The sequence below is a fragment of the Myodes glareolus genome, chromosome 10 (genome assembly GCF_982192425.1).
Source record: "Myodes glareolus chromosome 10, mMyoGla1.1, whole genome shotgun sequence".
Lineage (NCBI taxonomy): Eukaryota > Metazoa > Chordata > Mammalia > Rodentia > Cricetidae > Myodes > Myodes glareolus.
Genome location: NC_142035.1, coordinates 46,048,270 through 46,059,324, shown reverse-complemented (window position 1 = coordinate 46,059,324; position 11,055 = coordinate 46,048,270). Strand labels below are relative to the sequence as shown.

Genomic DNA, 11,055 nt, shown 5'->3' with positions numbered 1-11,055 from the left:
TGTTTAACCCTCTGAAACTCAGCAAGACCCCAGTAAACTCTTATATAAGGGTCTCTTCACAGCCACAGAAAAAGAACACAGCTTCTAAGTAGCAAGGGGCAAGACAAGAGTAAAACAGAGGGGTGGAAACAGAAAGGACAAGCTTCAGGAGGTCACAAATGCTGCTGTCACACACCTCACCTCCAAGGTCTTCTCTGCAAGGTTCTGTCTATGCCTTTTAGAACTGGGGCACACTGGCCAGGCGGTGATGGTGCATGCCTTTAATCCCAGCACTTGGGAGGCAGAGGTGGGCGGATCTCTGTCAGTTCGAGGCCAACCTGATCTACAGAGTTTCAGGACAGGCTCCAAAGCTACAGAGAAACCCTGTCTCAAAAATCAAATGAACAAAAACCCAACAACAACAACAACAAAAACTGGGGCAAAGGCCCAGGCGCAGCCACATACAGACAAAGGATTACTTTACACCCTCCTTACATCCACCTAGGAAAGCAGCCCTGCCTCTGGGGCAGCTGTCACGGAACGGGCCCCTCAGAAGGGAAGGACGGCAGATGAGTTCTCTGGTGGGCCCTGCCTTCTGACAGAATGGCCTTCACTTTTCCCAGCAGCAGCTTTATTTAGAGGATGCTGATGTACTTAGCTCTGTGCATGAGTCCCTCCAACTCTGCCAATGTATCCCTAAGGAAATGTATCCCATGTAATAAAGTAAGTAAAGCTCAAGGTAATATGTCCAACACCTCATAGGTAGGAGTACCCTTTCCTCCAATGCATTAAACCATAAACCACATACCTTTGGGACACGAATCCTCAGGATAAGATTAAGATAACAAGTCAATAAGCTAAATGATTGGCAAGTGACACTTCAAAGGCAAAAAGTCACATTGTGGAGTTGCCCCAATACCGGGTTCCTTTGTTGTACACCAGACGCTCTTCTGAGCTAGATGGTCAGCATAGATGCTGGACCCATGGGTCAAAGCAAAAGGTTCCAGGTGGAGGTCTGACTCATCACCACTGCCAATTGCCTGCATGGCGGCGTGCACAGGACCACATGGGGAAGCCTGAATTAAGCAGAACCAGCTCACCTACCCAAACTACAAAGGAAAATGGGCTGTCTACATTTTTGACTCTTCATATATATACACGAAGACAAATCGTTATTGGAGGGAAATTTGTAGTTTGGGTAAAGAAATAACCAAGCAGTGGGGACTACTAGAGTGAACTGGGAAATCCTGCTCAGTTAGAGCTACCTTCCCCTGTTCCAACGTGCTCACCAATTTCCTTTTTAAAAGAAATCAAACGTAACATCACATAACTCTTTTTAAACAAAATGCAAGCCGTTAGTTTGCAACCTCTGTTCCTCAGGGACCACCCATCTTTTTTTGTTGTACCTCCAGGAAGAATGGAAGTGGCCAATTCATGTCTGATAAACCGGCCACGTGTGGCACTTGCCACCACAATGGCAATGTTTGGGTCTGGTCTTCACCACATGCAGAACACTAGGAGTAACTGAGGCAGTGTCTGCTTTGCGTCTCCTGGAAAGTGTAATAGTGGTCGCAGTGACTTGTGCCGTTCAGTCTAGTCAACAGCCTAAGACAGCAGGCTGCTTTCGGGCAAACGTTCATTTGATAAACGGCCTTGGTCGCTACTGCTCCTACTGTGAGGACTGTGCACGAAGTCTCAGCAAACAGCTTGAGGACTGCTTACCAGAGGCTGGAGAGATGGCTGTGAATAGGAACATGTAGCACTCTTCCAGAGGACCTGAGTTTGGGTCCCATATCAGCACCCATATTAGTAGCTTAATAACATGCACTTCCAGCTCCAGGGGATCTGGCCTTTGTGGGCACTCATACACGTGCCAAATTCTCAAGCATATGCAGTAAGTTTTTTTTTTCAATCTTAAAGTTTAACATCGTCTAGACCTTTTCTATAAAGCACCAAAAAATACAATTATAGTCAATGCATATAAGTCTGATTTTGGCTTAGTAAGAGATATTTGTGTATCTCTCATTAATGAGGCCATTAAAATGAGATGAGTAGTGTGACGTGGGGTACCGGAGGAGGGTTCTAGCTCCAGGCAGTAGTCTTAGGATGGTCTGATTATGTACCTACACAATATAGACTAGTCTACCTTTGACACAGTAAGAGGAGGGTGTGGCTGATGTAGAGTGTTAGCAACAGTGAGGCCTCCAGACCGGGCATTGGGAGAAATGTGGCAGACTTCCTTGGATATATAAAGCTGTGTGTAATAAAAACAGACAGAAAGGGATCCAGGACCATACAACTGGGTCTGGTTTTGGTTTGTTTTCTTTTTTTGAGGCAGGATCTCACTATATAGCCTTAAATATACTAGAACTCACTAAGTAGACCAGGTTGGCTTTGAACTCAGAGTGTATCTGTCTCTGCCTCTAGAGTGCTGGAATTAAAGGTGTGTGCCAACTACCATGCCCACCAGGGGCATGTGTTTCTATGCTCACAACTGTCTGGAAAGTAACACAAGGAACTTATGTGGGCAACATGGAGATGAACCCCAACAGACCTTACCCTTGAATTCTATGCCCTTCTATCATTTCTTTTTCTTTGTAGCATCAACCCTATAATTCCACCAAGATCTTTGGTACGGCTGAGCAGCCAGTTGTTTCCTTCTAAGTGTGTAAGTCCACTGGCGAGCTCTAGCCCCATGGCTCTGACAATACTGTCCAAACACTGACTCTAACATTTCTGCCTCCAGACAAAACCCAATCCGACTCCCAGACATACAGCTTTGCAACTGTGTCCCCTCTCCATAACTCTCCTTGGATGCTGAGTAGACATCTAGTTTCAACATATCCAAAACTTACCTCCCCCCCCCCCAAACTCCCCTATTCATAGTCTTGCAAATCTTAGTTGATGACAGTCAACTTCTAGCTGCCCAGGTCCATAACCTCAGAGGAAAAAACTGATTGGAAAGCAGAGTCTGACTCATACAGCCAGTTACCCAAAAACAAAGGAACTCCTGGGTACTGGGATTAAATGCACCAAATCATTAGAATGTTTTTCTAAAACATGCCTAAAGAAAATCATTTTAAGTCTAGAATTTGAATTATGACGCTTTAGTATTTTTTAAAAATGTCACTTTTTGCAAGCTGAAAACCAACTTTGACCTAATTCATTTGCAGGGATCTTGGCCAAGTCTTGTAATACTGAGCAGAATGATGTCATAGTACCAGGTGCCAGCAGTAGGGTTATAAACTCCAAGCACACGTATCTACAGTTTTACTAAGAAGCAGCCCAGGTCTTGTCCTTAAAGACGGGTTACGCCTCTTGATCTACGAAAGCAGGCTCACCCGAGTTTTGTGGAGGGTAACCTACGGAGAAACCAGAGGTATTTTGGTTTTGCTTTTTATTTGAGCGGTCTCATTTGGCAGCCCTGGTTGTCCTAAAACTCCACGCATAGACCAGTTTGGCCTTGAACTCAGAGATCCGCCTGCCTCTGCCTCCCAAGTGTTAAGAACAGGGCAAGTGCCACCATATCCAGTGAAGCTTACATTTTGAAAACCTACTTTGCAGTTTAAAAATTCTGGGTTGCTGTCAGTTTTTTTTAAAAGCCCATTACAGGCTGGGCGGTGGTGGCACACACCTTTAATCCCAGCACTTGGGAGGCAGAGGCAGGCAGATCTCTGTGAGTTCGAGGCCAGCCTAATCTACAAGAGCTAGTTCCAGGACAGGCTCCAAGAAAAACCAAAAAAAAAAAAAAAAAAAAAAGATCACAGTCTTCTCAGAATATGAAGGTAGAGAGCATAGGGATGAGACAGATACTTTAATTTTATCATGATGTGCAGGTAGAGGAGAGTGTGAGGGGTAAGATAGATATTTTAAAAATAAATTACTTAGTAATAAGAAACTATACATAATACATTTTCCATATGCTACAAAAACTGACGAAGAAGGCAAAAGGGAGGCTCACCCCAAGGGTAGCACTTTTCACTACGGAACAGTCTGCCTTCCCAGACAATCAGCCGCACAGTCTGACATGATGCATACGCAGGTGGAAAAACTTGTCAAGCTTTGCCAGGCCAGCAGATGGAAACATAATGTGTCCTAATTAGCTAATTACAAAGCATGAAAGTTTTGGAAAAGGACTCATACAATCCGGCCATTGTCTTGTAAAACATCTGCAAACTGTAGACTTCCTCAGCCCTCAGCCATAGTTCCTGCTTGACATCTAAGTGGGTGCCTGGTCTCTTCAGAAGGCTGAGGTGACTGCTAGTCATCAAAGTCTGGAATGTCATCGTAGGAGTAACCCCGGTAGCCTTTTGATGCATAGTAGGCAATGCGCAAGTGATAAAATCCTGGCAGGAACACCAAAATGCCAATGATGAGGACAGGAACAGCTCGGTCTGCCCCCTGGTGGCAGAAGGAAAATATTATTACCAAACAAGTTACGCCTTCGTATCTCTTCCTGCAGATCATAAATTGTCACCCCCTCTTTTCTCTTATCCGTGTTGGGGATTGAATTAAGACCCTTAGTCATATTAGGCAAGCACTACACTCCCAATTTCCTTTTAATTACAAATTAACCAACAAATTCAAAATTATAAAAAAAAAAACTTTTTAAGTTTAAGGCTTATTTCTTTCTGCGGTTTCAAACTCTGCATGTGAATGAGCACGCGAGCGCACACCTGTGTTTGGTGTCTACAGTGCACATAATACGCATGTGCACCAGAGGTTGACCTCAAACAACTTCCTCAAGGCTCTTCTTTTTCTTTTTGGTTTTTTGAGACAGGGTTTCTCAGTATAGCTTTGGAGCTGTCCTGGAACTCACTCTATAGACCAGGCTGGCCTTGAACTCAGAGATTCACCTGCCTCTACCTCCCTAACGCTGGGATTAAAGGCATGAACCACCACCAACTGGCTTTTTGTTTGTTTGTTTTTCGACTTGGAGCCTGTCCTGGAACTAGCTCAAACTCAGAGATCCAACTGCCTCTGCCTCCTGAGTACTGGGATTAAAGACATGCTCCACCACCACCTTGTTTTTCTTTTTAAAAGATGAAGGTTGCTTTCACAAACCACCACATTCCACTACGTGGTCCCCATAGACTTGTTGCCATATCATAATGTGAAGTGTACTAGTCCAACTTCAAAAGTCCCAACAGTCTTTCACAGTCTCAACAGTCTAAAAGCCTCCCAGCTCTTCTGAGACTGACAGTCGTGACTCTACCATCCCTTGGAACTGTGAGTCCTGAACTACATGCTTTCTTTTATAAGTTACCTTGGTCATGGTGTCTTATCACAGCAATTAAAAATAACTAGGGCATGTATTTTGCTTGTATGTATGTATGTATGTATGTATGTGCACCACAAGCGTGCCTAATCCCAAGAGGCCAGTGGATGTCCTAGAACTGGAGTTATAGACAGCTGTGAGCAGTCATGTGGGTGCTGGGAATTGAACCCAATCTCCGGGGAGAATAGTCAGTGCTTTTAACCACAGAGCTATCCCTTCAGCCCCAAGATTTATTTTTAATTATGTTCCACATTTATGTTCAATTTATTTTTAATTAAGTTACTAAGAGTAGTCGCTGGAAGTGGTCAGAAGTTCCAAGTCCTCCTGGAGCTAGATTTACAGGCAGTTGTGAGCCACCCAATTTTGAAGCCATCTTTCCAGCTCCTCTGCCTTATTTTTGAGACAGAGTCTCATCTCTCACTGAAGTTGGAGCTCACCAATTTGGCTAGAATGGTTTTAACCAGCCAGCTCTGGGGATATGCCACCTCCACCCTGCAGTGCTGGGTGACAGAAGCATGCCAACACATCTGGCTTTTTCTATGAGTGCTAGGAACCAGAGCTCAGAGCCTGAAGAACTTTCTTGATGAGCAACTTCCCTATCACTTTTGAAAACTGTAAACACAACACACTCTTGTCCTCTAATACCACTAATATTAAGTAATATTAAATTAATATTACATAAGCTGCACACACCTCTAATCCTAGCACCCTGGAGGCAGAGGTAGGAGGATCTCTAAGTTCAAAGCCAGTCTGGTCTACACAGTGAGTTCTAGGTCTGCTAGGGCTGTGTAGAAAAACCATTTAAAAAAAACAAAAAAACAAAAATACCCCCAAACCTTGCTTAAGCTATAATAGCATGTAACATTCCCTGAAATACAAGTCCTACAATTTTATTTAACTGTCATCTGAGCAACTGGATGATGCTTAATTTTTGCTTTTTGAACTATAAAACACCAGTAGGGACTACATTTTTTTTTTCTAGGGTGTGAAAGAACGGACTCACATTGTGATCAGAATACCTGCTTAGGATAATGTAAGACACAGAGTACATAAACATAACCCAAGGGGAAGAACTACCAAGCACCACTTAGGCTTTGAATACTGAAACTCAACAGAACTCTGACCAAACCAATGGAAAAAGGAACCCAATTACAAGGTATGGTGGCCACACTCTGACACAAGACTCACTGCTTCTCCCCAGATACTGCTGCAAAACCACGATGGCATGCTGCTCTAGCTACAGCCTTGTACTAGTCTGGAAGCCCGAAGCCAGGCACAGCTGCACTATTCTAAACTGTATGAGAAGCTGTACCTTAAAGGAATTATGGAAACATTTGCTTAAAGGGGAAAGGAAAACAAAAGAAAACCAGGCCTCATGATCTTAGTGGAATCCAAATCTGGAACATAAAGCGTGCTCTGGCTCACAGGGGAGACCCATGCCATAGACTCACACGCCCACTAGCTTACCCCTTTGCTGATGTAGCCGGAAAGCAGGAGAGAGCCTATGATTATGAGGAAGGTGCCAATCAAAAACAGCACGGTGGCTAGTGCAATGGCCTTATAAGGGATCTTAGGAGGACTTTTCTTGAACTGAAAGAGAGAATAAAAACAATAAACAAAAACGACAAAGAACATTATGAAAATACCAGGCCCAATGTACTTTAAAGCAGAGAGGGTAATTAAGAAGCAAAGTGGATACTTCAAGAGTTTTAAGTATGTCCTAAGTAAGTCTTAAGTCAGTGCAACAAAGCAGGGACATGAGTAGGTGATGCTCCTGGTATTCCAGACCCCTCATTACAACCAAGGAAAGCCCTTTAAGGCTACTGTCACCTAGATGCTGGACACGTATTACTCAGTACATGTGCACGGAAGCTGACACACACTAACCTGTGGGGATTTCAGAGTGGGCACCGTGCTCTGCAGAATGAAAAGTGACTTCTGCAGCTGAAGGGAACTTAGCCGCACAGTCAGGCAAGTTCAGAAACAGAACTTCAACTTTTCTTTCTTTCTCTCTCTTCTTCTTCTTCTTTTTTTTTTTTTTAAAGATTCACTTTGTTTTTAATTATGTGTCTGTGTGGAGGTCTGTACATGTGAGTGCAGATGCCTGTGCAAGCCAAAGGAATTGGATCCTCCAAGAGCTGGAGTTACAGGCAGTATAAGCCACTGGACATGAATGGTGGGAACCAAACTAGGGTTCTCTGCAAGAGTACTTGTAGACAGGAGAGATGGCTCCAGGGTCAAGGCATTTGCCTTCCAGATGACCTGAGTTCCCAGCACTCACATGGTGACTCACAACTCCAAGTCTAGATGACCCAACACCCTCTTCTGGGCTCTTCAGATACTCTATATTCCTTGTACACAGACACGCGTTTGCTTCCTAGTACCCACATGTAACTCTAGTTACATGATCCAATGCCTGCTTTTGGCTGCCTTTGGGCACCAGGCACACACATGGTGCACATGAAAGCAAAACCCTCCAACACATTAAACACAAATATAAAATATTAAGAACACTCGAACAGTACATGCTCTTAACTGCTGAGCCACCTCTCTGGCCCCAATTTCAGCTTTCTCAAAGCACTGCATTCTGAGTAAATTCAGGTCAAGGTCAGAAACAGATTATGGCTAAAATACAGCACAAACACATACAAAAATGTCACAACGAAACCCATTATTATGTACAAATAATATATACTACTAGAAACAATTTTAAAAGGGTTTAGAGGCAAGCGTTCTAAGGTTTGGCTCATTACTAAATCTGATGTTAAGTGTTTGGAAGCACCTCAGAGCTATTCTTACCTTTTCTTCAAATAAGTCCAAAAATAATTGATTTATTTACATTTAAAAGAATGGATTCTTTCTTGCTACTTCACCCTTGGCTCAAACTTCACCCTGGATTAACTGATAGTGACCTGAGTTTACTCAGAATGCAGCGCTCTGAGAAAGCTGAAATTGGGGCCAGAGAGGTGGCTCAGTAGTTAACAGCACATACTGTTCTGGTGTTTTTAATATGAATACTAGAATATTCTATCCTAAGGGAAAGTGGGGAAAAGGAGATGCTATCCTACTTGCGGTCAGGAGAGGACACAAACTTATTTACTTGCTGTCTGCCATAAAGAGTATCTGTAACTAACTGCACCCCATGACATAAGGAAAGAAGATACTTTCTGGATAAACAGAATAAAAGTTGTAGCTACACGGCTTTAGCACTTCAAGTGAAACTGGAAATGGGTAACCCTGTAACTGTTTAAAATGGCCCTGCCAAGACCCCTTCTCCAAGCTGGGGCTGGGAGGGTCTTAGAAAAGAAATAAGCTTGCTTTTAGCTAATCCCGATAACAGATACACAGTTACACAGTTACGTGATTTGTTTGTTGGTTTACTTCCGATTGTGTTACCTGAAGGTCAATGTAGCCATCGTCTGTGCTGGAAAGTCTTGAATATTTTACTTTACTGCTGGGGATTCCAGTCGCCAGGTTGGTACGGGATGGCATCATAACACGGTGGCACAGCTAGTCTGAAAAAAAGACTGTCACTGTCATAGGAATAAAAGTACATGACGGGCAAGGGCATCAGATACTGTGAACTGGAGTTCTGGAATGCTATGTTCTATATCACATACATGGCAACTTAGGCTCCACTGCCCTTACAACAACCTGATACCTCGTAGACACGCTAAGCATACTTCCTCTATGTATCTGGCTTGTCTTCACAGAATGACACCGAATGATGCATTTCACAAAGCATCATACCTGTTACTTTGCCACCAATGTTTCCAAATTCTTCCTAAGTCACACTGAGGTGAGTGAAGACTTGAATTCACATTTTCAACTCCTCCCTTGCAGTACTGCCTGCCCCTTAACTTTCCTCAGGTGCTTATTTTCAAGTTAACTTTTTTTTTTACATGTAAATAACTTTTAATAACAGTTTGAAATTTATAATTTTCTTTTAACTTTCAATTACTGCATTGTTTTAGCCCTGGGACTTTCTTCCTTGGAGTAATAATTAACAAATAAAAACAATTATTTCTCAGGAAGTGAAAACAATGCAAAACAAAATATTTGCATACAAATGAGAAAATATGAAATCAACATACTTAGAAGAAAGTTGTTTTAAATAACTCATAGATAGGACAACCTTAAAGATAGAACATTATAGAGAAAGATCTAGAATTATTCATTGTTTAAAAGTGTAGAGAATATTAAAATGTTTTAAGTAGAACACAATTTTGATCATCTTTTTATTTCTTATAAATCATAATCATCCCCTATTTCTTAGAGATCATGTAAGTATGTTTTGTTAACTTTTTGCTCGCTATGAGAGGGGAGGATAAGCAATGGTATACACTCACATCTGCGCTTTGTCTACTCTAGACGTGATGCCTTCCTAAGAGCAAGTGATGCGAAAAATCCTATCAACGTGGGTAACTTACTGGCTACCAATACCACACCAGAAACTTCAGAGCCACCTGCCTCTCTGCTCCCATCCCAAGCATGAAACAAGTGATTTTACTTTCCACATCATGCAGCCCCTGAAAAAAATGGATTTTAAAAAAATCTGTTTTACTCAAACTATTCAAACCAGACAGCAGTAATAAAATCATAACTACTGTATCATTTGAGAGTAGGTAAGGTTTAAAAACAATTACGTTTAAATTTTAAAAAATTTGAAATTTGAGCTCAGTACTGCTGTAGGTGACTGTAATACTGGCTCCTTGGGAGGACAGGTGTGAATTATGAACTTGGAGGACGGTCTGTGCTGCATAGTGAGACCATATGCTCTCCCCTACCACGACGGAAATTTGCAGATTCTTTACAAAGTCATAAAATTATGTAAACATAACGGTATTTTAATTGCAAAAATAAATGTAAAAGCTTATATCATTAAGAAGAAAATTAAGCTGGGTGGTGGTGGCCCACGCCTTTAATCCCAGCACTCAGGAGGCAGAGGCAGTTGGAGGCCAGCTTGCTCTACAGAGCTAGTTCCAGGACAGGCTCCAAAGCTACACAGAGAAACCCTGTCTTGAAAAACAAAACAACACACAAAGAAGAAAACTAAGTATTTTGAAAGCCATGCCTCCACTGGTGTGGTATTTTGCACATCATCTCCATAAAGGCATGTGATATTCATTTGATCTTGGTGAAATAGTGTAATAGACACTGCTATTACAGTCGAGCTAAAGTAACTAGCATGCAAAAACTGGTGCCAAATGGTCTGCCTTTTTGTTAATTACATTCTAGCTCAAAGCCGAGTATTAAAAAGCGGCAACGCGTTTCTAAAATTGTTAGATCAAGTTGCGTTAAGTACCAAGATTTTTTGGTTGTCATCCAATAACATGCTTAATTCCTTAAACCTGAAAGGTCAAGCTACCAATAAATGAGTTTTGAGGCAAAAAACCACGCCTGATTTGTATTACAATCCACAAACTTACGTGCTCTGCCATTATAAACTTGCATCAAAACAAAAATGTTGACGGAGTATGAACGAGAAGGGAAGATCTGTGCTTTTTTTTAGCCAAGGATTCTAGGAGGGAGTTATCACATGCCAAATGAAAATTTCTAAAAACTACCAGCCCAAGTTTCTACTATGCTTTTACCGGTTCCACCGCAAACTTCGCCATCCCCCCCCACACTCCCAAGCACCTGCGCGTGGCGCTGTGGGCAGCCTCCCGCCGGCCTCCGCCGTCGCCACCCACGGTCAGGACCCACGCGAACTTAGCACTGACAAAAACTGGCTCCCAAGAGCAGCTTCGGTAGCGGGGCGAGGCCTCGCGGCTGGCTTCCGGGAGCGCGCTCCCGCC

The 11,055-nt window shown here is 42.7% G+C and overlaps 1 protein-coding gene across 2 annotated transcripts; it reads right to left on the bottom strand.

Annotated features, from left to right (window-relative positions):
• Positions 1-3,774: 3,774 nt before the first annotated feature.
• Positions 3,775-11,055, bottom strand: Tmem230 (transmembrane protein 230). 2 transcript variants are annotated; one of them, XM_048455371.3, is made up of 5 exons: positions 10,898-11,045; positions 9,688-9,786; positions 8,654-8,772; positions 6,725-6,847; positions 3,775-4,380 (listed from the first exon to the last, which is right to left on the bottom strand). In XM_048455371.3, exons 3-5 carry the CDS (start codon positions 8,750-8,752, stop codon positions 4,240-4,242), a joined length of 363 nt encoding a protein of 120 aa, XP_048311328.1. In that variant the 5' UTR covers positions 8,753-8,772; positions 9,688-9,786; positions 10,898-11,045; the 3' UTR covers positions 3,775-4,239. The 2 variants fall into 2 exon arrangements, with proteins under 2 accessions (XP_048311328.1, XP_048311327.1); XM_048455370.3 differs by lacking the exon at positions 9,688-9,786 and having other exon boundaries at positions 10,898-11,055.